The 27,717-nt window shown below is 45.1% G+C and overlaps 1 protein-coding gene across 8 annotated transcripts in view; it reads left to right on the forward strand.

Moving 5' to 3' along the window:
- The window catches only part of arhgap33 (Rho GTPase activating protein 33), a 57,967-nt gene extending 33,322 nt beyond the window's left edge, over nt 1–24,645 (forward strand). For 4 of the 8 annotated variants that reach the window (XM_080426929.1, XM_080426926.1, XM_080426933.1 and 1 more), the window contains exons 5-27: nt 1,737–1,874; nt 2,308–2,400; nt 3,759–3,881; nt 4,885–4,962; nt 5,191–5,275; nt 5,372–5,437; nt 5,644–5,793; nt 6,438–6,540; nt 6,898–7,078; nt 7,239–7,321; nt 7,499–7,606; nt 7,945–8,084; nt 10,801–10,966; nt 14,338–14,462; nt 14,836–14,910; nt 15,478–15,653; nt 16,374–16,817; nt 16,966–17,052; nt 17,727–17,907; nt 18,685–18,818; nt 19,210–19,380; nt 21,193–21,951; nt 22,706–24,645. In XM_080426929.1, coding sequence (XP_080283055.1) covers nt 1,737–1,874; nt 2,308–2,400; nt 3,759–3,881; nt 4,885–4,962; nt 5,191–5,275; nt 5,372–5,437; nt 5,644–5,793; nt 6,438–6,540; nt 6,898–7,078; nt 7,239–7,321; nt 7,499–7,606; nt 7,945–8,084; nt 10,801–10,966; nt 14,338–14,462; nt 14,836–14,910; nt 15,478–15,653; nt 16,374–16,817; nt 16,966–17,052; nt 17,727–17,907; nt 18,685–18,818; nt 19,210–19,380; nt 21,193–21,951; nt 22,706–24,397 — 5,358 coding nt within the window. In that variant the 3' untranslated portion in view covers nt 24,398–24,645. The remainder of the gene's footprint in view (nt 1–1,736; nt 1,875–2,307; nt 2,401–3,758; nt 3,882–4,884; nt 4,963–5,190; nt 5,276–5,371; nt 5,438–5,643; nt 5,794–6,437; nt 6,541–6,897; nt 7,079–7,238; nt 7,322–7,498; nt 7,607–7,944; nt 8,085–10,800; nt 10,967–14,337; nt 14,463–14,835; nt 14,911–15,477; nt 15,654–16,373; nt 16,818–16,965; nt 17,053–17,726; nt 17,908–18,684; nt 18,819–19,209; nt 19,381–21,192; nt 21,952–22,705) is intronic. The other 4 variants (XM_080426927.1, XM_080426931.1, XM_080426928.1 and 1 more) reach the window with 4 other exon arrangements.
- Nucleotides 24,646–27,717: the final 3,072 nt, after the last annotated feature.

Here is a 27,717-nt window from a genome sequence, read left to right on the forward strand (position 1 = left end):
GTACATTTTTCCAAATCTCACTTATAGGGGCGGTTTCACCGCCCAAAAAAACGGCAGAGTCATGAGCATGAGTCATTAACTCAAGGACAGAGTTGAACGCCTGGTGACTTCATTGTATAGCGTCATGGCTATCGGCACAAATGACCAACCGAGTTGGTCTCCCTTGCATCATGGGACGATGAATCTGCTGCTGGTGCTCATCATGGAGGGGGTGACAGGGATTCATCAAGATTATTAGGTTATATGTATTCTTTGAGTAAAAGATGTGATATGATTGCCATCATTGTTGTATGGCCTGGCTAAATTTAAACCCTTTGTAAAAACATGAACATACATACGGAGAATGAATAGAACTTAAAAATGAACTTAGAATAGAACTGAAATTCATCAGCCTCTTGATGTTTGTATGTCGTTTTATTTAGTTAGTTTGTCTATGTGATTGTTCTGTTATGTATGCTTTTGTTTCGTTTCATGTTGTTTTGTATTTATTTTCTTCATGTGTCTTGTATTTTTTCTTTATCTGTGCAAATCCTGATTTCAATCTCTGAAAATTGCCTGTGTGAGAGGAAAAAACTACAATAAACAGATTTTTTTTTAAAAGAATAGAACTGAAAAAGAACATGAATAAATAAATCTAGACATAAATAACAATTCCTTAAATTATTAAAAGTGCAGCCACAATTTAGTGAAACAAGACATTAAATAGTACAGTATAAGACAGTAGCGCAACCTCAAATAAAAAAAATAAACATTCAAAATAAACAAGATTTGTTTAGAATGAATGAGATATCATTATGTGATAAATTACATGATATCGGTGCATAGACATGCTTACGCGCCAACACCAGCATTTACTATCGGAGGCATTTCCGATACTGGTATTGGAACAACTACTTAAAACGTACAGATGGATGAGGCCGGTAAGGCCCTGTCGATGAACCCACTAAATATCATCCACCAGTTTAGCGTAACAATGGAAAGGTCATACACCGAGGAGTCATACACTGCCGCCAATCTTCTTTGTTCCGATTTTCCTTTCACTCCTCTGTAAATATAGCTATTTGTATTTATTGATGTATTAACTCTCTCAGTGCCAATGAAATAAAAAAATATGTTCATACTGTGCCAGATTTCTTTTTTTTTTTTAAGTAAAAAAAAAGTGCTTATGAAGCGAGATACAGCCTTTTTCAGTTATAAGTTAAACAAAGAGTGGATGGAGCTGCAAATCTTCAGATAATGATATCTTGGGTTCTGAACATTTTTTTCCAAAAAATAATAATATATATATATATTTTTACTCGGGATAACTCCTTCTGGCACTGAGGGCATTCAGAAAAAACTCGGGATAACTTGTGGCTTGGCACTGAGAGAGTTAATGTGTTAATATTCTATGCTCTGTTGATGAATTGAATAAGACCACAATGGAAACGAGTCCCCAGGACGTTTTTGTGTTATCCTTTTAGTGTTTTCTGTACCTCCGTGCTGTTTACATTTTTGACTAATAAAGTCGGGTCGGGAAGAAGAGAACCCCATATGGGTTGTAATGGAATGTTCACTGTTATTGTTTGTGGGTTTGAAACCCTTAATAGACATTCCCATTCAAACGGTGCTTTTATTGGTACGGCACAAAGATTACACAAACACACACACACTGCCAAAACTCAAGGTGATGAAATGAATAAGATTATCATCATAAAGAAGATTGATCTTTCTCTCTATGTCTGTGTGTATTCCAGGGGAAGTCCTGGATGGTTCGGAGGTCTTATGAGGAGTTCAGTACATTGGACGCTCACCTGCACCAATGTATTTATGACAGGAGATACTCACAGCTAGCAGCTCTACCTTCTCTGGCACAGATAGGAGACAGGACAGAGGTACACACGCAAGCACACGCACGCACGCAAGCACGACATAACACACACACACACACACACTCTCACTCGCACACGCACGCTCAACCACACGCACATCACACACAACCACACCACATAGACACACTATGATTAACATGATGAGTCATATTTCATGATCACATACCATTCCACAGTGAACTGTTCAAAGTAAACATGAGGCGACATAACAGAATATAAAAGCATGCAGTCACATGACCACTGTCACCACTAATACTCTCCATCTGTCTCTCTCTCACTCTCCCACTCTCTCTCTCTCTCTCCCCCACTCTCTGGATCTCTCTCTCTCCATCTCTCTTTTTTCTCCTTCCTTCCTCCCTCTCTCTCTCAATCTCCCTATCTCCCATATATCTCCGTCTATCCCCCCTCTCTCTCTCTCTGTCTGTCTGTCCATCAGATACTGTGTCCTCTGCTGTCAGAATATCTCAGTCGTCTGTCCATCATCTTGGACGACAAGCTGAACTGCGGTCCTGTCCTCACGTGGATGGAGGTGAGATTGTTGGAGGAAATGATGCCTGCCAAAGGCTTTCCACTGGCTGGACACAGTGTGCCTCGGTGCTCTGAGGTTTATCAACAGGCTGCGAAGCTCTCATTCTTAATTCACACCTAGTTGAACGCTGGTGACGTGCAGGGCGAAATTAGCCAATCTACAAGCTGCTATTTCCGGTGTGCAACACCGGTGCGCAGCTAAGTATAAATCAGGTGGCCCGGACGATTGGCGTAACCGTCTGGGCACCTAGGCTGGTAATACGTGTCGCGGGTTTGACTCCCGATCCCTACGGCCTTTGCTGCATGTCATTCACCATCTCTCTCCCCATTCCCTGTCAGCCTACTGTCCTATCAATGAAGACATAAAAGACAAAAAATGTATCAGGCTTCCCTCAAAATTGAACTGTATATTCCAGAGTTGAGTGGCCATATTGGCCTTGGGCAGACTGCAATCATTGGCGCATTTTTATAATAAATCCATCCTTGGTTTACCTCCGTCTTATCTTTGTGGGTATATCTCACATATCATTGTATTCAAGTATTGTTTGCATTCAAACAACACTATCTTACTGTCTTGGCATCTTAATGTTGCTCCTGCAGACTAACCTATTGCAGACAGATCTGCAGTCAGATGACCTCATTCAGTTTAAAACTTGGTTTTGGTGGCAGATTCTATTGGAACTTGTCATTTCTTTCTTAGCCAGACTCTGTTTCCTTGTCTATCTTTTTAGGCATATGATTATGTGAGTTTCTTCTGTATGTTTGCTAAATGTGCTTTTAGAAGTTGTTTGATGTTGTTTGCAACACTGTAATTGCTGCTATCCTGACCAGGGCTCCCTTGAAAAAGAGATCTTGTAATCTCAATGGGACTCACCTGGTTAAATAAAGGTCTAATCTAAAAAACATCAAGGCCTTTTCAAGGGCTCTCATGCACTCATCAAGTTTGTCCTGGTTTTCAAGGTTTCCCCAAAGAATAACACGCACAACAAAATATAAACAATCATCTCCAAAGAATGTACATATTGTAACAACACAAAGCTGTAGAGGTCTGCATACTTGGGAGGCATTTCTGCGCCCCCTGGTGGACAGATCATCAGACAGAGTGACATACAGTCAGTACATACATACAGCCTCGTTACAATAGTTTTACATTGTGTCACAAATGACTAATTCATTCAAGGGTAGAATGTACACCAGAGATGAAATTCTTCCTCATATCTTTCGCATCTGTCCTTGAAGAATAGCTATTGTATTGTCTAACTCTACTATAAGTGTATCTCAATCTAGACCTGAAATAAAGGGTGGGGTCAGTGAGACTGATAACCTGTGTGTGTGTGTGTGTGTGTGTGTGTGTGTCAGATTGACAACAGAGGGAACCGTTTCCTGTTGAAGGAGGAAGCGTCTCTGAATGTTCCCGCCATCGCAGCTGCTCACGTCATCAAACGCTACACTGCCCAGGCCTCTGACGAGATCTCTATAGAGGTACACTGTCCTAGGAATACAAACACACACACACACACACACACACACACACACACACACACACACACACACACACACACACACACACACACACACACACACACACACACACACACACACACACACACACACACACACACACACACATAGAGGTACATCGTACTAGGAATGCTGAGAACAATGCGATACTAATTCTCTACTCTCCTCTGGGTTTTTCTTTTGGCTATCCTTTCTGGATGAGGGCCCACTTGGAACATCTCGAAAGCGTTCGCGGCCCACCCATCTTAGAGCATGTTTATTTGAATGATCAATTAATCGATTTTTGTTCCGGCTTGGATCAACGGAGCCAACATAGTATACTTGAACATCGTATTTATCGGTATCACAACTCATTTATTCAAGGGTTTAAAGGGGGGAAAAAATCAATCAATAAAACCCTAGTCTTTTGCCAATTATTTGGGGGCCCGCACTTGCAATATCCTCACGGCCCACCAGTGGGTCCCGGCCCCACAGGTTGAGAACCACTGTTCTATATAAATAAGTCAAATGGAGTTTCTAGGGCAGAGTGGCCCACATCAGCCTCTCTTCACACAGAACACGCCACTCCAGCCTCTCTTTTTAGACTCTCTCTCTTTTTATGTGTGCTCTCTTTTAGGTTCTCTTTCTCCCTGGGACTCTCCTCTCTTTGTTTGATCCTCTCTTTTATGTATCTCTCTCTCTCTCTCTCTCTCTCTCTCTCTCTCTCTCTCTCTGACTCTCTCACTATCCTGTGGCTCTTTATAAACAAACACATCTGAGTTGAGCCTCATCCTAACTTGTACCGTTGTGATGTCATATTGTACTGTTATGAGGTCATATATTTCACAGTTATGATGTAAGATTGTACTGTCATGATTATCGTTTGTGTGTCTTTTGTGTTAACCTCAAGTGCATTTGTGTGTGTGTGTGTGTGTGTGTGTGTGTGTGTGTGTGTGTGTGTGTGTGTGTGCGTGTGCGTGCACAGGTAGGAGACATCCTGTCAGTCATAGATATGCCTCAGAGAGAAGAGACCAGCTGGTGGAGAGGAAAACAGGGTTTTCAGGTACACACACACACACACTGAGGAACTAATGTAAAGTTATTAATCACTGTAAGTGTTTAAAGCAGAAATGACGACAACACTGATATACGTCATTAAAGAAAATATATATACCGTATATATGTTTTGGTTTTAAGTTATTTTTATAGTTATACTGTAGACCAAATAAAAGTATTATTATTATCAATTCAATGATGCAGGTGTTTGTATTATTGTTAATATCTCCTATAGGTTGGGTTCTTCCCCAGTGAATGTGTGGAACTCATTAACTCAGAACTCCCTCATTCTGTGGAATGTGCATCCAGTGGTAAGACAGGTAAAAACACAGACATGCATGCACATACACAGTTGTACACAGATAGACAAAGACCATCCCACATATTTGTGTGTGTGTGTGTGTGTGTGTGTGTAGATGCAGACCAAGTCAGCTCCAAGTCTACAGGAACTGGATCTCCTGGGCCCGCCTCCCCTACATCAGGTACAACAGTACAAAGTAAACAGTTGCAACAAAAAAAAAGAGAAAGATCTTGCATTTAATTTCAACTTGCTGAAACATGCCGTTGTGACATCATCAGAAGATATTCATCATCTGAGATTCAACCTCATGCATAGTATGATGGAGGAATGAGTGTGTTGGTGTGCGTTAGCGTGTGTTAATCGTGTGTGTGCATGTGTGTGTGTCAGTGAGTAAGAAGCATGGGAAGCTGTTGGGCTTTCTGAGGACGTTCATCAAGTCCAGGCCCTCCAAACAGAAGCTGAAGCAGAGAGGCATCCTGAAGGAGAGAGTGTTTGGATGTGACCTGGGAGAGCACCTGCTGAACTCTGGACTGGAAGGTAACACACACACACACACACACACACACACACACACACACACACACACACACACACACACAGACCTGTCACAATCCTATATTACAATTACTTGTTTACTTATGTTATTTACAGTAGATACTGTTTGCTTGAGCACAAATGCCAAGAATGTTATTTAGATAACAGATTGTTTAGATAGGTTTGATATTTACCTGGTATCCTAGTTGTTTGGAAGCACTCAATTATTTGCTTTGCACTCTTATTTACTTGACCTTGACGCTCTGGATAAGAGACTCCGCTAAATACACACACACACACACACACACACACACACACACACACACACACACACACACACACACACACACACACACACACACACACACACACACACACACAATAATCACTAATCAAATCCCCCTCCAAAAATCTGACACACATTATACAGTACTATAGTAATGGGGATCTTCATTCTCTTTGTGTGTGTGTGTGTGTGTGTGTGTGTGTGTGTGTGTGTGTGTGTGTGTGTGTGTGTGTGTGTGTGTGTGTGTGTGTGTGTGTGTGTGTGTGTGTGTGTGTGTGTGTGTGTGTGTGTGTGTGTGTGTGTGTGTGTGTGTGTGTGTGTGTGTGTGTGTGTGCGCGCGTGTGTGCACATGTATGTGCAGTGCCTCAGGTGTTGACCAGTTGTTCAGAGTTCATAGAACAACATGGAGTTGTGGATGGAATCTACAGACATTCCGGAGTGTCCTCCAACATCCAGAGACTACGGTAAACACTCAGATGACATATCTTCACTGTTGGTCGGAAACCTTGTACCTCCATATTTATTTTTCTGTAAATGAATGCCCTACTTCATCATACAAGAGTGTTGCACAAAAGTAGTGAAAATAGCAGATCTACAAGCTCACAACGTGTCGCGATGTGACGCATTGTGAGCTTGAAGATCTTCTATTTTCACTATTTCGGTCGTATCGTCACGTCTCGTCTGTCACACCGTTTCTGTCCTCATTTTAAATCTAACCTTTCCTCAGATAGAGTAGAGAGACAATCACGAACTGAAAGATATGAAATCAATTCAAATAAGCCTCCCTTAACCCCCCTCTCTCTCTCCTTCCATCCCTCCAGTCATGAGTTTGACTCTCTCTCCTTCCATTCCTCCAGTCATGAGTTTGACAGTGAGATGTTACCAGACCTCACTAAAGAGATCTACGTTCAGGACATCCACTGTGTTGGGTCTCTGTGTAAACTCTACTTCAGAGAGCTGCCCAACCCACTGCTCACATACCAGCTCTATGACAAGTTCGCTGTGAGTACACACAGTCACACATACACACACACACACGCACACGCACACGCACACATACGCACACACATACACACACACACACACACACACACACACACACACACACAGAAGAATGGATAAGTCCATGTGAACTCAATGCTGTGTGTGTGTGTGTGTGTAGGACTGTATGGGTGAAATGACAGACGATGAGCGCATGGCGAAGGTCCATGATGTGATCCAGCAACTACCACCTCCTCACTACAGGTAACGTGTCTGTCTGTCTGTCTGTCTGTCTGTCTGTCTGTCTGTCTGTCTGTCTGTCTGTCTGTCTGTCTGTCTGTCTGTCTGTCTGTCCGTCCTCCAGTCTGTCTGTCTTTAGTCATTTCCAGACAGTTGTAATCACCCAGTGTATTCCTAAAAGTCTATACTCTCTCCTCTCAGGACGTTAGAGTATTTGATTCGTCATCTGGCCAGGTTGGCTACTTGTAGTGGAGAGACCAACATGCACATCAAGAACTTGGCTATAGTTTGGGCTCCTAACCTGCTCAGGTAAGCAGCCAAATGGTCATTTAACTAACTAACTCAGTAACTCACTCAGCAACTCACTCACTCACTCACTCACTCAGCAACTCACTCACTCACTCACTCACTCACTGGTTCAGTGGTTAGCACTGTTGGCTCACAGCAACAAGGTCCTGGTTTTGAACCATAGACATAAATACGTAGATGCCATTGTAGGTTCTGCGTCCCTACTGGGGCCTGCAGTTTGCATGTTCTCCCCATGATTTCTGTCAGTGCTGTTGAGCAACACGTGAATGGAAAAATAAGTACCACAGCGCGCAAGTTTGAATATGTGTGTGTGTGTTTGCATGTGTGTGTGTGTCTAGGTCTAAGGAGATTGAGACAGCAGGTCTGGTAGGTTCTGATCCTTTCAAAGAGGTTCGGATCCAGTCTGTGGTCGTTGAGTTTCTGCTGAGTCACGTTGACGTTCTGTTCTCCGACTCCTTCACCTCTGTTGGAACTCAAGGTATGCTCTTCTCTTCTCTTCTGCATTATTGTCTTTCTTTCTTTAAAGCTGAAATAACGCACCAAACCTTCCACTGTTGAGCTATAATGGAGAACCCGTTGGGTAAGGCGAGATATTTCCCTTTGAGTTTAATGCAATACCTTTTGTAAACCAGTAGTTGTCCTACCCAACCACATGATCTGAAGGCCAATACATACTCCTTCCGACGTCTGAAAATCTCCCGGTTCGGAAAGGCTTCCCGAACTATAATTCGAAGAGTCAGGACATCTGGTGGTGCTCGGGTTCCGAGTTAAAGTTCTTTCCGAAGCTCGGAATGACGTCAATTTGTAGTTATATCACCTCCCTTACCGAAGAAAGGTTTAGAGGGTCGGAAGGAGTATGGACCGCGCTTAAGTCTCAATAGAAGGGCATGGAAACCACCTTTCCATTCTATACGCTACCATGCAGATTTGTTAAAATAATGTTTTATTCACTAAAGCAAGTTATGGAATTGCAGCTTCAACTAACATGTCTCTCTGTCTGGTAAGTTGTTTTGAAGCTGAAGAACCATCATGTGATGAAAAAAGGGTGTACAGGTTAAAGCCGTGACTAGAGTCAGTTCCACTGTGACATCAGATCTTGTGTAAACCTGCCTACAGTGGATCTCACACAAACAAGCCAGCGCAGTGCAGAGCACAGTGGGTGCTAGATGCCAGCATCTAAAAGCAGTGTGTGTGTGCGCGTGTGTCAAATCATTCCACTAGCGGAAAGAAAACTAGATCCATGACTGCTCAGATCACAGGTCGGTAGAGCATGGTGAGTTCCTGCAGCTCTGCGGAGATAATGGCTGGAGGCTCTGAACGGCACATCGGCTCTCTGCGCTGCTAACCAGCAAATCGTTGCGGTCGGGTAGAAACCTCGTATCTCCATATTTCAACTTTTGATGTTTTTCTTTTGTAAATTGATGTCCTACTTCAGGAGTGTCCCACAAACATAGTGAAAATAGCCGATGTACAAGCTCACAACACGTCGTGTTGTGAGCTTGTACATCGGCTATTTTTTGCACTTTTAAAAAAATGTTTAAAAATAATAATAAAAAAGAAACACTTTTGGACATACAAGGTTTCCACCCCGACAGCGACGAAATATAGCACTCCTTCGTGTCAGCGCCCCATTGGTTGCATGGACACTCCAGTGAAAGCACTCCCTTACCCTCCCCCTGGCATCCTTTTCTTTTTCAAAAATAGCAAAGATAGTCTATCTACAATCTCACAATGTGTCACAACCCGTTGTGAGCTTGTAGATTTGATATTTTCCTTATTTATCATATGACGAAGTATATTGGACTGAAGTGGTTAAAGGGGGTGTTAGTGAGGTGTTTTAGTTAAAAGGTTAAAGCTATATTATTCTGATATTAATCATTTCTATAGAGTCTTTGTGCATTAACATGGTTCTCCCCGTCTCTCCAGCTCTTTGGTAAATAGAAAATACATTTTCAGATCGGGATACCACTTTTGTCCAAGCAAGAGAGAGAACCACACACAGATCATACATTATCAGCTTCAGTTTTATAATGTTCCAGTTCCAATTTTGTTTGATAAAGTTTGTTTCATTACTTCCAATTTCACTTGTTTATCCTTTATCCTTCCTGTATGAGTTCTCTCTCCTGACTGGATAAAATTGATATCTTGACCTGAAATTCTATTTTCTGAGACCCCTGTTACTGAACAAGCACTCTATAGCAATGATTGCTGTCAGAATATAGCGTTTTAACAAAACAACAACAAAAAAAACATCACTTACCTTACACCCCCTTAAACTGTGAAACTATAAACTAATGGGAAATCCCAGTGAATGTGGTGTAGTTTTCCTGTTGTGAGGTGGCAGTCTGGAGGGTCTAACGGGCTTCTTGGAGGTTTCACATAATCACAAACGTTACAGTGTACCTGCTCTGTTGCCATGGATACCGCAGACCAAGAACCAGCGATACATCTCTGTAGCAACATGTAGGTGGGGGTGTATGGTTACTAGGCAACCGCGGAGCATGACTAGGCAGATAATGACAGCAGGGATGGAACGAAGAGGAGGGAGAATAAGTCTGCATTATTACACTGCTAAAGTTAGTTGTACTTCTTGGGATGGATATATTAAGCCATGTGGTATGACTCTATTTTCATGACAACTGCATTGGGGAGAAAATGAACCAACACTAAGTTGGTTCATTTTCTCTCCAATGCAGTTGTCATGCCAATTCCCCTCACGTGTATTCTCTCTGCCCATTGCCCAACCCCTACTGTTGGTCTTGCGGAGGGTGTACTTGACTACAATTGATGGACGAATATGTGTTGTTGCTGTAAATGGTGTTGCAGTTTTCACTCAAAAGGCTGTCGAATGCTTCTCACCTTTTTTTTAAAGAAGAACATGGCAGCAGCTAGTTGCTGTTAACATGAATTATCTTCAACCCCCCACTCATTCTGTGTGTCCCTGTACTTTGCGGTTGTCCCGTATAAATGGTTTAATGTTGGGTTTTATCACAGCATCGTTTCTCATTCCCGCCGCTCGCCTGCTGTGACTCCATTGGCTCCCCGTCCTGCAGTGACTCCAAACCTTGATGTTGAGTCTCTGTCTCACTGTCTGTTTAGCTAGGTTCTCTGTAGAAAGCTGTTTATCATCACACCGCATGCTGTCTTTCCTCCGGCCATTGCATCGATGGTAACAGTCACAATCCTCTTTCCAGCAGGTCAGCAGTTCCTGGCCAGACCAAAGTCCTTTGTGTCCACTCGTCTGTTATCTCTAGAGGAGGCCCAGGCCAGGACCCAGGCTCCTCTGCTCCTACAGGGGGCGCCACCACCGCCAATACAGCAGGGACAGTACCACACTGTACTGGACATACAAGATAACAGGTCGGTCCCAAATCTAGATCTAGGTCAACAACTTGACATATCTTGGACTCACTATGAATGAACAATAAACTCTGTTTTGATCAACGCATCACTTCTATATCCATAAGCAATACCAGCAAAGTCCCAGTCTGTTTCCCCTACACCTCTTTTACTGTACTTACCTTACAGAAGCATAATTTAACACATCCTGTTGTGCTGTTACTTATGCTTCTTCGACATGTTGACCATCTCAAACAAAAACAAACCTACCTGAAACACACATACTGCCTCTAAATTCATTAGCCTTCTTAGCCCACACCCAAACTCTCAAGACATGAACGACGGACTCGCAGAGCCATCACACACACCCAGCCTGGAAACCAGACCAATCTGCCAGAGTGGAATTAGATTAGTCTGGCCATGCCGGGCCATCACACACCTGCCACTCACAATATCAAATTACACTGATCACCCCCTCAATCGTCACTTCACATATACTGCCATCTGACCGGATATGGGACTTGAAATTGGAAAATACCTTCCTTTAGCAGGAGCTTTGTCCACTCTGCCATTGAAGCATTGATCAAACTGCCTCACTTGACAATGTTGTGTGTTAGGATACATGGATGTATTTGTGGGGATTATGTGTATGGTCTTTACTCTTTACCTGTGTTGTTGCTGTGTTGGGCTGTGATAGCAAATCTCCCTCTGGGACAAACAAAGTCTAATCTAATACAATATACACCCGACTGGAATCTATTATAAACAACCGAAATCTGTTGAAGCTGCTGAATTCTGCTGAAATCTATTGAAAGTATTGAAGTCTATTGTAAATATTGAAATAGTATTGAAATCTGTAACAATCTACTGAAATGTATACATTGAATTCTGCAGAAATACATTTCAATTATTGAAATCTACTGACCTCTATTGGAATGTACTGAAATCTGTTAAGATCTACTGAAATTTAAGTCTATTGAAACGTACAGAAATCTATACTATACTGAAATCGAATCAAACCAATAAAAAAAAAACTGTATTGAAATGTACTGAAATGTATTAAAATGTACTAACATCTGGAAAATATTTAATGCTACTTAAATCTATTGAAATCTATTGAATTCTGATTAAAATACCATATTGGAACTATTGGCCTTTTAATGAATATTGAATATCTATTATAAACTACTGAAATCTATTGAAAGTATTGAAATGTACTGAAAGTATTGAACTGCACTGAAATATAATCAAGTCTACCGAAATCTGATTAAAATATTGAAATATACTGAAATATATTAGAGTGTACTGCAGGGGTTTTCAACCGGTGGTCCGCGGAGGTATTGCAGGTGGTCCCTGGCCATGCATTCAGAAATGTAGTAATTTTTAACTTTAAAAAAAACAAAACGTTTTTTTTTTTTAATAATTGACTTAAGTCGAACTTTATTTTATTTTATAAGTAACAGGAGTTCTTACTGTATGGTGTGTGTGATATGAAAGGTGATCTTACCATAATCACAGTAATCCTTAATCATATTCCATCATATTCAAGGGCTTTTGGAGAGAAAAACAGACTCCAGTCACATTCAAATTAGAGCACTGCAGAGGGTGTGTGTGTGTGTGTGTGTGTGTGTGTGTGTGTGTGTGTGTGTGTGTGTGTGTGTGTGTGTGTGTGTGTGTGTGTGTGTGTGTGTGTGTGTGTGTGTGTGTGTGTGTGTGTGTGTGTGTGTGTGTGTGTGTGTGTGTGTGTGTGTGTGTGTGTGTGTGTGTGTGTGTGTGTGTGTGTGTGTGTGTGTCCAGCTGACGCTCGTTGACACACGTTAATGTTTTGTTATAGGCATCAGAGCAATTATTCTTCTGCAATCTGCACTGTCAAATAGGCCAACATCTAATCTGATTAGTGGGACACATTCAAATGACCACCAGTGAGTCCCAGGACTTCATTGACTTCATTGACTTCATTGACTTCATTGAAAACCCAACAACATCACTGTATTTTATTAGATATTATATTGATATTATAGCTATTTTATTTGATTAAGATATGTGATGTTACCTGACAATTAGTTGACTTTTGGTGAAAAAGCCTGCATATATCGGTATCGGAAATTAGGAGTTCGACGATATCGGAATATCGGATATCGGCAAAAAAGTCAATATCGAACATCCCTACTCTTTATTGATAATAAAATGCTTTTTTGTCCAGCTCATGAATGTAGCCTGTGATAGTCTAATCTTAACCCATGGAATGGTGCATGAACCCTATTGAAAAAAATAAGACATCCGCTGGAGGCAGGTGCAGGACCAACAGTGGATTAATATAAAACATAGTAGAAGCACACTGTAACCTGCAAAAAGCTCCCAGTAGTGCATGAACCCCCCACCACTATTGTGTGGGATGGGTCTATGATGGACCCACCCGACACAATAGTGGTGGTCCCCAGGTTGCTCTTAGTCAGGATGGTCAAAATCAGTAGAAAACCCTAATCCATTTACAGTATTGAATTCTACTGAAAACTAGATAAAATCGGGAATCTATTAAAAGGTACTGAAATGTATTGATGCATTGAATTCTACTTCAATTTGTTGAAAGTATAGAAATGTACTGACCTCTATTGAAATCTTAAAATCTATTGAGAGATCTACTTAAATCTACTGAAGGTATTGAATTTATTAAAAGTATTGAAATCTAGCGCATCTATTGAAAGTATTGAAATGTATTGAAATCTGTAAAGTATTCAAAGCTACTGAAAGTATCACTGTACTGAAATAAAGTATTGAAATCTACTGAAAACTATATTAATGTACTGAAATCTATTCAAATCTACTGCAATTTATTGATTCATTGAATACTACTTGAATCTCTTCAAAGTATTGAAATCTACACACTTCTTTTGAAATGTACTCAAATCTCTAGATGCGTTGAATTTGACTTAAATCTATTAAAATCTTTGGAGATATCTCCAAATGTCCACCTATTACATTACATTGCATTACATTACGGTCATTTAGCAGACGCTTTTATCCAAAGGGACTTACAGTAAGTGCATTCAACATAGGTAGGGAACGAAACTACTAATCACCAGAAGTATTAAGTGCATTCTCTTCTAAAACAAGCAACTAAGAGTATACCTAGCGCTAAAGTAAAAGTGCAATATATCAGCTACCTACTTTCTTAAACAGATGAGACAAAATAGGAAAATCAAATGAGCAAGAGCTAAAACAAATAAGTGTATCGAATAAACAAGATCCAATAAAACAATAAAACAACAATAAAACAAGAGTTCACCTATTATGACATGCCCAGAGTTGGGACACTAGGGTTCAAGTGGTTAACTGTCATTGAATGCTATTGAAATGTGAGTTCAGACGTTGATTGAAATATGTCTCTGTAGGAGGAAGAGGGGGCTGAAGGAGAGGAAGACCGCAGGAAGTTGGAAGACCTTCTTCGCCATCGGGAAGTCGACCCGTAAGCCAATGAGGATCAGCTCCCTGTTCCAGCCCACCATGTCCCATGCTGGTACGTCAGCTGTTCGCATGTCAATCACATGTCACTACATTCAATATTCCATATCGTTGCTGTCGGGTGGAAATCTCCATATTTAAAGTTTTTATATAAATTGCATAAATGAATGCACTATTTCGTCATACTACAGTGTCACACAAACGTATCAAAAGTAGCAGATATACAAGCTCAAAACGCGTTGCGATGCAGCACGTTTTGAGCTTGTAGATCTGCTATTTTTGCACCTGAACATTTTTATCCTGAAAAGTAACAATTTTGGACATTTGAGGTTTACACCCGAAAGCAACGAAATTCAACATCAACCACTCATCTCATTTTCCTGCTTTGTCTTCTGCTGTGTGTGTGTGTGTGTGTGTGTGGGTGACAGGTTGTCATGTGGACAGTGTGACTCTCAGGTCAGCTAAGAGTGAGGAGAGTTTGACTTCTCAGCACAGTGGAGCGGGTTAGTATCACATTACCACAATCTAATGACATGTCATAAATCATTATCACACAGTTATTCGTTGTTGGGTTATCCAATCGAGGACCCGGGGTTGACACAGAGCTATGATGAATCTCCAAGTGATATTTGTTCTTCACATACCCAAAGCCCAAAGACAAATGAGCCCTCAGTAGACAGCAGTGTTTTCACGGCAGCTTTCTTGGAACCTTGACAGATATATAATACATAATTAATTAGTTAAATACATTAATTAATTAATAATAATTGGGTCACCTTTCCTAGCTTTTCGGTGCAGTGGGTTCCATTAGATGAGATACCAATATGGTGGCACATTAGCATACTGTTACCAGCCCTAGATATGGCTTATCACCCTCTCTATCATTGTATCACTCTCCCCAACCAGGGCAAATTAAGGCTGGGTATGTGATTATATTGAATACATTAACACCTCTTTACACGGTACAGCTGATTACAGAAGATGTTTTGCTTACTACTGTCTGTCTGTCTCTGTCTCTGTCTCTGTCTCTCTCTCTCTCTCTCTCTCTCTCTCTGTCTGTCTCTCTCTAGCACCAGGGGAGGTCCAGCGGTTGCGTCGCCCCCGATCCAGTAGCGATGGCCTGTCATTAGCTGCTGCCATGGAAACCCATCTGCACCCTCACCGCCCCCCATCGCGCTTGCCCTCCTCCCGCTCTTATGACAGTCTGTTGCCAGGAGAACAGCGCCATGACAACCATGACGAAGAGGTACCCACGTTTTAAATCTTGTGTTCCTTCGCCAAGTTATAATTGTCTGAAAGAACATCTATTTAGAATTCCTCTGTACATTCTAAACACATGAACACATGTGTTTAATGAACGTTCTTTAAAGAAATGAGTTCAAATGTTTAATATTGCATCTAGGGAAAGCCTACCCTCCATAGTCGGTCTAGGAAGGGTGTACTGTAGACCAGTGGTTACCAAACTTTTTAGCTTGAGACCTAAAAGTCAAAAAAATTATTTGATGTCTCACCGTGGTGCGACACGTTGTGAGCTTGTAGATCTGCTATTTTCACTACTTCTTAATTTTTTTGAAAAAATAAATAGACCCAGAACCCGAGGTAATACAATATAAACCGTCCCGGACCTGATTGACCATAATAAAACGCAGACCCAAACCTGTACGGGTCTTGGGCATTGTCTGGTATTTTCAGTTCGGGGAGACCTGTGAAGACCTCTAGAACAAGAGGAATGAGGAAGTAACACCTTTTCCACCAGTGGTTGCCAATCGAGCAAACAATAGTTCTAAACACTACTATATAGTTCCAAACACTACTGTATAGTTCCAAATACAACTGTATAGTTCCAAACGCTACTGTATAGTTCCAATTACAACTGTATAGTTCCAAACACTGAATCCCCATAATGGGTGTTGATGAAGGTTTCTTTAGTTGGGTGAACTATTTAAATGTGTTTGTTTTGACTCAGGAGGATGACGAGGATGGAGATGAGGAAGATGATGATGAGGATGAGGAGGGAGACGGCGTTTACATGATGCCAGATTTCTCCAATCAGGAGCAAGCGTCTTCCTGGATGGCTGAGGACGTCATCGACTTTAGCCCCACCTTCCTGGAGGACGGACCAATCGGATTGGGCAGTACTCGGGACTCTCCTCCCACTGGCAGCCCTCCGGCTTATCACTGCCTCAACCACCAAGTCCAGCGTCCAATCACAGAGGATCCAGACTCAGTGCTCAACCAATCAGAAGCTGTTGCAAGGCGGAGTTTGATCCTGGCCGCCACAGCTCCGCCACAGCAGGTGTTCTGTCAGCATCGACCATCCAATAGCAGCCCAGAGCAAGGCGAGGCAGCGAATCAGAATGCTTCTCAAGGCGCTTTCCCTCCCCCTGAGAGGCGGTCCTTCACTAAGAAGGTGGGGCTTCTTTAACGTGTTTCTCTTAAGAGTTATGTTTGGAAAATATACTGTATACCCAGTATGCACAAACAATATATATACTTTATATATGCAGAGCCCTTACATTTTCACTGCCTTACTCACCGTCATGTTGTCTCCTGTGTAGATGGTCCATGCTTTGTCTTCTAAACCTCCTCCCAAGGCACCAACAATGGACATCTCTCAACCAATCGCCATCAGCGTCCCTGCCAAGGTCAGTATGCAGCATGTGTTTGTGTGGTAAATATAAATAAACTCTTTAAACCCTTCATACTTAGTTACCGGAGTCCCCTAGGGGTCTACACTACGCCCGCTAATCGTTTCCCTCTACAGTCTGCACCAAACACCTACCCTGGAGACCCTGGTAGATCCCTCTTTCTTACGGGACTGATAAACAAGCCTGTATTTGTTTGTTGAAATAGTAGTGGCATGCACATTTTTTCCAGTGCATATAGCGCAGGCTTTGCTGACGATATAAGGAAGACATTTTGGAGCTCTGGCACCACAAGTCATCCACACTTTAATGTGGTCGATGTAAAAGCTCTGAGAATGTCTAACATAGGGAGGTGGGACAGGTGATGGATGGAGCCTAGCGAACGATCTATTGGCATAACTACTCATTTGAAATTGAGTGAAAAGCCAACAAAAAGAACACAGGCTGAATTTTCTCTCACACAGTTTTAATTACTAATTGCATTGTTTTGAAATTAAACTATGTGACAAGAATGTTGACTACCACACGTTTATTGCTGTTTGTTAGTCAATATAATGGTGCTAGATCACTGGCCTAGATCTTGTTAACTCACGTTGATTTCTCTACACAGTCCAATGATATCCATATGTCTCTATTTCTGCCTCTATCATCTGTCTTTCTTTGCATCCTATCAGGTTTTAGAGATGATTGGCGGGCGGGCGGGCGAATCCCAGCAGCCCGCTGCCCCTGGTGGCTCGGCCCCGCCCCCTCAGATGATCTCCATGTTGCTGAGGTCATGTGACTTCCAGCTGAGTGACAGCTGCCAGCAGGAGCTCCACAGCAAACTGGGGACGGCGGTGCCTGGGTCTTTTAAAGGTGAGAGAGAGAGACAGAGAGAGAGATAACACTTGATACTTATAAGTCATTATAAAAGGCCTTATAATGTGTTATGGTTATGGTTATAAAGCATTATGAGTATTTATGAGCTCTTATAAATCTGATTATACAGGGTTATGAGCAGATTGTATTGCCTTATAAGTATGTTCATGATGTGTTATACACATAGGATGCATAGCAAGTGCTACCGATAATCATGAATCTTCAGCGCACTAAATAAAAACAGTGGAAAATGTGAAAAGATGGAAAGAATGTTTTACAAAGAAGGTATAGATCTTGCTTCCGTAAATAACACCTGTGACACTGTAAGTGTTACTGTACGTTGAGTGAGTGTTTATCTAATGTACAGCATACTGTCTAAACGTATGATATTTAACCTGCTGTTGTACTGTGTCAATAGTATGTCTAGTACTGTGTCATGTATGTCCATGTAGTGTGTCAGTATGTCTATGTTTTGTCAAAGTCAATTCCTTGTGTGATTGTGTGATTCAATAACATGTTTATGAATTATGTCTCTCCCTCTCTCTCCTCTCTCTCTCCTTCTCCTTCTCTCTCTCTCCCTTTCTCTCTCTCTCTCTCTCTCTCTCTCTCTCTCTCTCTCTCTCTCTCTCTCTCTCTCTCTCTCTCTCTCTCTCTCTCTCTCTCTCTCTCTCTCTCTCTCTCTCTCTCTCTCTCTCTCTCTCTCTCTCTCTCTCCTCTCTCTCTTTCCCCCCTCTCTGTGTGTGTGTGTGTGTGTGTCTCTCTCTCTCTCTCCAGGTATACCAGGACCTACCGGAGCCCCTCTGCCCCCCCAGCAGCCACCCCCACCCCCACCTAAAAACCCTGCCCGCCTCATGGCCCTGGTCCTGGCAGAAAGCGCCAACCGTGCCCTCCGTCACCAGGACAGCAAGGTAACATTCCCTCATACCAAACCTCCATGACCCTCATTGACTGTTTGCAAAGATAAGAAGACAGCAGCTTCCAGTGCGGTTCTCAACCTTTTCTGGAACGAACATAGTATAATTTAAGTTCCTATCTAAGTATTTGGTATCACAGTAAAAAATATATATAAGAAAAATGTGCATGTTTTGTTTTTTATTAATTAAAACATTATCATTGAAATCTTAGTGTTTTGCCAGTTATTTTGGGGCCCACTTGCAATAGCCTCACGGCCCACCAGTGGGCACCGGCGCACAGGCCGGGAATCGCTGACCTATGATATCAACCAGAAAAACATGTCAAGTTGACATTCCTGTGCCTGTTCACAACTCAGTGTCTCCTGTGTTGTGTTGTCGTCATCAGGCTGACAGAGACCCTCGCCACCAGCTCTCTCTGTCAGCTGACGCTGCAGAGCTGCTGGCCTCCGAGCCCACCGTGTACTCCTCTGTGGTGCAGCGCCCCCTGTCTGCCTGGATGAACAACAACGGTGCTGAAAGTACACAGCCAGGCCAGGCCACCAGGACACACACACAGGTAGGGGAGTGTGTTACGTATATATATACAAAATGACTTCTTGAATGTGCTAATTTACTAGGTGTTTAGATGTTATCAAGTCTAGTGTTTTTGTGTTTGTTTGATGAGGGAATGTAGGCTTGATTCAGTGGTTTCTCAGAAGGTGACTTTGTATAAACACCTTCAGGGAACCATTATTTTCAGCGCTCGGGTGGCGCAGTGGTAAAGTGCCTGCCCACCACCGCAGAGGTTGGGGGTTCAAATCCACCGCGGTGCATTCGTCTTTGTCAGGTGTCCTGTAAGTAGACACTTGGCTCCTCACTGAGTCAGTAGGATATAACAGCAGTGACAAGAGGAGGAATTAATTGGCATAACGACTAAATTGGGGAGAAAAAGGGGTGAAAAGCAAAAATAAAAAAGGCTTTATTTAGAATCCATTATGTTTTTTAGATAACAGGATATTCCTCGATTCAAGTTACTGTGTCTGTGATTCTTTCAGATTTTAAGGCCCTCCTTTGGGTCTTAACCCACGGGTTAAGAAACCAGTGGGCGTATATACTGCAGTCTATAGGTATAGTTTGAACTGTATTGACCCATAGTAGGTTCACAGGTTTGACACACTGCAGGGCTACCGCTACGGCTAAGTCTAAGTGGTTCTAATGAAAAGGAATTAGAATTGCATTTTGTTTTACCATTTTGTTGCCAATCTCTGTGCCATATCCAGAGATCGAATCTCCCGTCTAAATATTAAGGGGAACAGGGAAGTAATATTTGTTTGCTGGTTAGAAAAGGCTGTCATTAGTTAAACTTACACATTGTCTGCAGAATGTTGCTGACACAGCCACATTGCGCACGGTTTCAACTCACAGTGCTTGAGCATCTCAGTGCTCACAGGATATTTTGTCAGAGCCTGCATGGAACATGTGTGCTGTGTAGTTATCAATGGAGGGAGAAGAGGTTACCACTGTCAAACTAGAGGCCAAGGTTAACTTAAAGGGCCACTTCACAGATTTTTTACCTTTTACTGAATGCGTGTCCCAAGAGCTCACTCTCAAAACCTGCTTCAAATGTAGTTTTACAAATTTTGGTAAAGCTGACAAAGTCACCCTTGTGTGTGTGTGTGTGTGTGTGTGTGTGTGTGTGTGTGTGTGTGTGTGTGTGTGTGTGTGTGTGTGTGTGTGTGTGTGTGTGTGTGTGTGTGTGTGTGTGTGTGTGTGTGTGTGTGTGTGTGTGTGTGTGTGTGTGTGTGTGTGTGTGTGTGTGTGTGTGTGTGTGTGTGTGTGGGGGGGTGTGTTTGAGTGTATGTAGGTCAGGTTCTGTTCTCTCTGTATGGGTCAGTGGTTGTGGGATTTAAACCCCTGTTCAGGCTGACTACTAACCCATTAAAGCTCGATTTATACTTAGTCATGCAACGGTGTCACTTCTGAAAATAGCCAATCTACAAACTCATGCAACGCATTGCGTTGTATTTTTGGCAGTGAGCTTATAGCTTGCCTGTTTTTGGTGAGGTGAGCTTGTAGATTGGCTATTTCCGGCTAGTGACACCGTCTTACGATGGAGTATAAATTGAGCATAACAGCTAGAAGCATCAAAGAATCCATAAAGTTTGAATAAATAGCACTTCCCTTTAAAAACACCAATGATCTCAGTTCGAGAACAGTACATTGTCACATTGCACAAGTCACTGTAGATGCTTGTATTAGTTTGATCTCAGATTGTTTCCTTATTGATTTCTCATTTTGTGCCATCATGGCACTGTTGCAAATGTCGGTAAATTGAAATGTCCCTCATTCCCACTCTGTATGTGTGTTCGTGTGTTTGTGTATCTTTCAGGACACGGGCACCCTGTCCTCTGAGACGTCCGTCTCTGACTCTGTAGCCACCGACCTATCGGGAGGCAGCTCCTCTGGAGACGAACACACTCCCAGCCCTGTCTACACCAATCAGAGCCATAGCTCCAGGCGAAGTCCCCCCGACTCGCAGCCGGACAGGCGGAAGCCTCCTGCTTATGGCCGCCAGCTCTCCGCCCCTCATCTGCATCAGAAGACCACGACCGCGGCTTCTCCTGCCGCCGTCACCGCGGTGTCCGCCTCCGTCTCCACCCAGAACATCTCCGCAGCACCCCAGGCTCAGCTGCAGCACTGCCAGCACTCCCAGTCCCAGTCCATGGCGTATCCCCAGTCCTCCCAGCCCCAGATGCATCACTCCAGGTCTGAGAGCTCACCCCTGTCCCAGGCCATCGCTCATCAGCCTGGAAGACCCAAGGTGCCGCCCAAACCTCTGGACCTGGTGGCCCCCCAGCGAGAGAGAGACCCCCCGTCCCAGAGGAACAGAGACCTGGCTCTCCAGGTGGCCTCTGGGCCCACCAGGGAGCCCCGAGACCATAACCCTCTGGCCAGGTCGGAGCTGCGGCGGTCCCTGGACGCCGACAGGGTGCGTCGTCTGGTGGGGGATCCGGGCGGCCAGCCCCCGCTGGCCAGGGCGTTCTCTGAACGTCTGAGTGGAGCTCCAGACAGGCTGGCTAGGTACCATGCTGCCAGAGCCGCTAGCCAGCCTGTCTCTGCCTGCCCTCCACCACCCGCCTCCGCACTGGTACGTCACTGTAGGGAGGACGGGGAACATGGGAAACCATGTAGGAGAGACGGACAGTAGGAAAGTTGATAGGGAGACGGCGTAGAAGAGACAGACAGTAGGAAAGCTGAGAGAGAGACAGTGTAGACGAAACAGACAGGAGGAAAGCTGTGAGGGAGACAGTGTAGGACAGACATAGCCTGGTTCCAGACGAATCTGCCATGGCAAAAATGTCTGGCCCCTCTCAATAGAAATTGGATTTCTCTCCCTCCGAAGTTGTGAGGGACCAATCAGGGCCCAGTATGCAAATATGGGGCGGGTTTATCACCAGAGGCATTTTTTTCATTTGCCCCTCGGAAATGCAGGTTCCACACAGAGATTCCAGACCTATATCTACTCAGTGATATTAGTCTGGCATGCCAGAGAGACAGTCAGGCAGTTGGAAAGCTGAGAGGGAGACAGTGACGGAGAGACAGACAGTAGGAAAGCTGAGAAGGAGACGGTGTAGGAGAGACCGACAGTAAGAAAGCTGAGAGAGAGACAATGGAGAGAGAGCTCTGGTGGGATCAGATCCTAGACCAGCAGGTGTCCAAGTTGTTTAACAGACATACAGCTGCCTTTGTTTAAAGTTGATGTATAAGTCATTTCTGTCCCTGTAAAGAGTGGGTCCCTGTATCACTACTACATGTCAACACCACATGTTCAGTCCGTGTCTTCTTATCTCAGTTCTGCCAGTGACCAATGTTTGTCTCTGCCTTCTGTTGTCTTCCTGTAGGCCTCCCATCAAGGCTCTCCTCACACTAACTTCCACCCGATGGCCTCCTCCTCCTCCGTAGACGACCAGGGGAAGATGGAGAACTTCTACTATGAGATCGGAGCTCCTAAGGGCGACGGGCCCTTGCCGCTCCACCCGCACCCCCACCCCTCCCCCTCTGGCCCGCCCAGCTACGCCCGGCACGCCTACCTCAACATGCGGTCAGAAGACTTCCTCTGCGATCGCCCCGGCGGCAGACCTCTGTCCCGCGGCGGCGGCCCGGGTTACCACGGCTACCAGGGCGGGGTGGAAGGCGGGAGGCGGGGCCAGCTGTGGTCGTCGGACGCGACCAGAGCCTGGGCCGCCTCCCACTCCCTGCGTAACCATGACAACGGGCCCCGCCCCCAGCGGCAGACGGCGTCGTCGGTCCGGCTGCCCGCTCGCAGCGAGATGCACCCCCTCGCCAACACCTCCTTCTCCCCGCTCGTCTCCTCCGCGTTGACTCCTGCCGCGCCCCCGCCCCACCCCGCCCCCCTCCACCCGTACTTCCAGAACGGTCGGGTGTATTACCGCTCGCAGCCAGACGACGCTTCCGCGCAGCCGGGGGCCTCGCAGCCCGGCGCCGAACGACCGGAACCCGTCTACGTCAACTACCCCTTCACCTCCTCCTCCTCTTCTCAACCTCCTCCTCCTCCGTATGTCTCCTCCTCCTCCTCCGCTCCTGTAAGTCGAGGTTGGGCCACCAGCGACCTGGACCCTCCTCAACCTCCTCCAGATCCCTCATCCCCTCTCCTCTCCCCGCTGCTCCTCACTCCTCCCGATCAGGACCAGAGAGACTCCTCCTCCTCTCCCTCCCCGTCGTCTCTCAGCCCCTCCCCCGCGGCTCCCGAACCCACGCCCACGTCTTCGGAACCGGATCGAGACGCCGGTCGCCGAGCCCCGAACCCCGAAACGGAGGGACGGACGGACGAAAGAGAAAGAGGAGAGAGAAGGGAGGACGGAGGAGGAGGAGGAGCGATGGAGGGGAGAGAGTGGAGGTCGGGGGAAAGCCCCCCCGCAGGGTCGAGGGGTCGCGACGCCACCCCTCCCCCCATGTCTGGCCAGGACATCGCCGCTCTGCTGATAGAGAAGATGACGCAAGAGGAGAGAGAGGAGATGAGGAGCAGCAGAGGTCCAGGCACCACCTCCCCCCCCTCCCCCCCACACATGCACCCCCCGAACCCCTACGCGCCCCCTCCTCCTCCCCCGCCTTACCACCACTCCGCCTCCCAGCGCGGGGAGGCGTGGTGGCGCTCCGCCTCGGCGGGCGGCCAGCGGTACCGGCAGGTGTTTGACGTCCTGCCCTCCGGCGATCAGGTCCTGAGGTTCCACCGCTCCGAGGAGGAGGCGGCGGCGGCGGCGGTGGCGCACGCCGCCGACCACAATGCCTACCCGACCCGGCCCGGGTACCAGGGCCCCCCCTACCCCCACCAGCGCTCCTCATACCCCTCCCACCAGCCCTCTGCTCCCTTTGGGGGTCCCAGAGGGAACTACCCTCTGCCGCCCCCGCAGAGCCAACCCCAGCACACGAGTCACTACCCTCCACCACAACCCCACTACCCCCCCAGGAGGGAGATGATCCCTGATCCCCAGGCCATGAGGGGCCAGAGAGGGCTGGTCCGACAGGGCAGTCTGCCTGGAGCCCCCTGGAACCAAACCAGGTCCTACTGCTAGACCACAACTCCTTTGAAAAGAAAAACGGGGAAAAAAGAAACAAGGCAGATCTTTTAAAGGCGTTCCAGCGTCGTCAGACAGCACAGTTTAGAGACGGGATGTCACAAGCCCAGATTTGAACCTGTGATGTTTTTTGCGACGATGTCTGTTGCTGCCTGCAGAGTTACAGTCTGAGCCGTCAGGGAACTCCTTAAGACAGCTCTGATCTCAGAGCAGTAGGAGGGCGTGGCGTCCCATCCCACTGCTCAGAGGAGTGCTAATGCCCTGCTCTCCTATTGGTACGTAGTTAGTTTGATAACACAACCACGCCCCTGTACAAACACACTGCAACAATGATAGAGTGCAGCTATTATGTACATTTAATTGTTTTGTGGATAATCATGTTCATACCTTACATCAGTGGTGTCCAAGTCACGTGTCATGAAGGGACTGAGGTTTTACATTGCAACAAAACACTACGCCAGATAATTTCATAAATTAGCACTAATTTAACCAACGAGGGTGGGGTATAATTATTTGTGAATTAATCAGCTGATGTAGTGTTTGCTTGGGATGAAAACCTACATACACCCTCCATGGCATATGGAGTGGACGCCACGGCCTTAGACTGAGTTCTGCGCAGGGGAATGTTCAGCGGGGATTCATAGAACATAGGACACACTGCATGTAAATGCAGTTTTGTGCCTGAGTAACCTCAGTTTCTATGACGAGGGAGGCTGCCGGGTGGGAGGCGTAGTGGGTAAGAGTGACTGTCCTGTAGTACAGAACAGCCCTCGTTTCAATCCCTAGCCCGGTAGAAGTGTGACGTTTCAACCGAAACCCGCTCACTCATGCTGCTGTAATTCGCCCTGGAAGGAGACCTTCAGATGAAATGTTTCAGCAGGGAGACATAGTGTAGAGCTTCATCAACTCCTTCCTCTTAAGAGGAGTTGGATGTACGGGTCCCGAGACTCTTAGCAGGTCTCGTTGACTTTTAACACCCAGAGACCACAACGAGACTGAGCATTCTTAAGGAGGTTTCTGTCACCCGTCTCAACTCTGTTGTTACTGTTTAGCTGTCAACTCATCGCTCGAAACGCCGTTCAGACAATTTGCCCCCAAACTGTCATTGACTGGCAGCTCGGTAGAAGTGTCACCGGCTTGTAAAGAGGCTGTGGGGCTTCTGCTGGGAGACCGATTATCAACACAAGCACAGATACTGGTTGTAAGGCAGCGCCAAGGGACCAGGCTGTCACCAGCCAATCAACTCAGCACACCACTAACAGCTGGACCAATGAGGAGAGGGCCAGACGAGGGCGGTATAGTCACAGAGAGGACGAAGTGTCTTATAAAAGAACAGAACCGGCTTGGTTTGACTTAATGGGCTGGTTTTACTGATACCATTTGCTATCAACATGTAATGCCCAGGATACGCCATGGGTGGAAGAATGGAAGCGGATGGGAGCTCAGAGGACTGGGTGGAAAACAGGGCTGTAAGGACCTAATGGACTGGATTTAACTGGAATGGACCAGAACAGAAGACTGCCTCAGTAGTATGTGTACATAGAGGTGTGTGTGTGTGTGTGTGTGTGTGTGTGCGCGTGCGTGCGTGTGTGTGAGAGAGAGAGAGAGAGCGAGAGAGAGACTATACAAAAAGTGTCTGGCTCACCCACAACTTATTAGTGAGGAGACAGACTTGTAGAGTTTAAATTAGCAAAGGCATAATTTTAAAGTTTTGTTTTCTCTCATTGTTTTGGTTTTTGTTGGATTAATTTTTTTGTATTTATTTAGTTTGATCCCTGTTTTCCAGCAATGCCAGGATACAACAGTATAGCTGGTCTTCTTTAGTCTGTGAGCTGCCAATGATAGTTTGTTGTGTGTGTGTGTGCGTGTGCGTGTGCGTGTGCGTGTGCGTGTGTGTGTGTGTGTGTGTGTGTGTGTGCGTGTGCGTGTGCGCGCATGTTTGCACGTTGTGAGGTGTACAGTAACACTGCCTTCTCGTTTTATAAGTGGCCTGTCTGTTTGTACCTGTCCCTCTGTGTGTGTGTGTGTGTGTGCATGCATGTGTGTGCGTGCGGTGTGTCAGTCTGTTCTGCTCTTTAAGATATTAGCCATAAGGAATTGGTCTCTATGCAACGTAATATTCATGTTAGGCTCTGTAGATGTACTTTGATGACCTGTCCGTTGTTCAGTCAAACACACAGATAAATACTGAACTTGTCTGCTCTCCATAAACACTTGAGGTGTAAAGGGCGTCTGAAAGGTGTGGACTCACAGGGAGAACCCTTGCCCCTTCACCGAACGCACACGTCCTCAGAGGGACGATGGAATGTGACAGGAGAAAAAAAAAACTCCCAAAGTTCCAGACAGAAGCTTGGTAATCCCGACTGTGTCACTCGGCAACAGGAACAGATTTTCAAGCTTCAAGATTGAAAATCTGTTCTTTTTTTCGGCAAGCGGCGGGTGGCTTCGTGCTCATCCTTGTGACTCCAGGCGTTTCAGACTCCCTCTGTGATCGGAAAACAATGTAACTGCTATACATTCCACTCCATGCTGATAAGCACATTATACAGTAGGCACTGAACTACAGTCTGTATTAAGCTGTGAAGTTTGTCCACAGCGACATTCCCTACTCTCACCATTGTGTCTTAATGCTTACCTCTGTTCTATAACCTGCTAGACTCACATACACACGACCACCGTCTGTCTGTCTGTCTGTCTGTCTGTCTGTCTGTCTGTCTGTCTGTCTGGGTTTAGTGTGCAGTCTGTCTAACTTGATTCATAGTTGACTGTTTAGTCGTACAGTATGTCTCAAGCATTGAGATGATCAGACAGGATGCCACAGAACTAAATGGTGCATTTAGATGTAGTAGTACAACTGAGGAATACTGTGTTATTCAAATGTATTGGGAGTCTTTACGGTCAACTTATAAATCCCAGTCCCAATGTGATGAAACCACTTGAGAAGCACTGCATGCCTGCCGGTGTCATTGAACCGCAGGATTTGACCTCTACGGGGGAGACGGGGAGTAGCTTGTCTTCGGCTTGATTTAAGCCTGATTAAACTTTGTCGTGCGACGGTGTCACGTGCCGTAAATAACCGATCTATAAGCTCACAACGCATCGCATTGCATTGTGAGCTTATATTTTTCGGCCATTTTCGGGCATGCGGGCCCTTCATACGACAGAGCACACTTTAAACATTACAAGGTACGTTTGATTCAAACGAATAGTGACCGCATGTTTCTGTATTTAATCACGTACGTTTTATTTTTTACCGTTGCTTTCTTTCTGTACTCCACCTCAGTTTTCAGTACATGTGAGAGACTTTTCTGTTCTAA

This window comes from Gymnoscopelus braueri (assembly GCF_963280865.1).
Source record: "Gymnoscopelus braueri genome assembly, chromosome: 4".
Classification (NCBI taxonomy): domain Eukaryota; kingdom Metazoa; phylum Chordata; class Actinopteri; order Myctophiformes; family Myctophidae; genus Gymnoscopelus; species Gymnoscopelus braueri.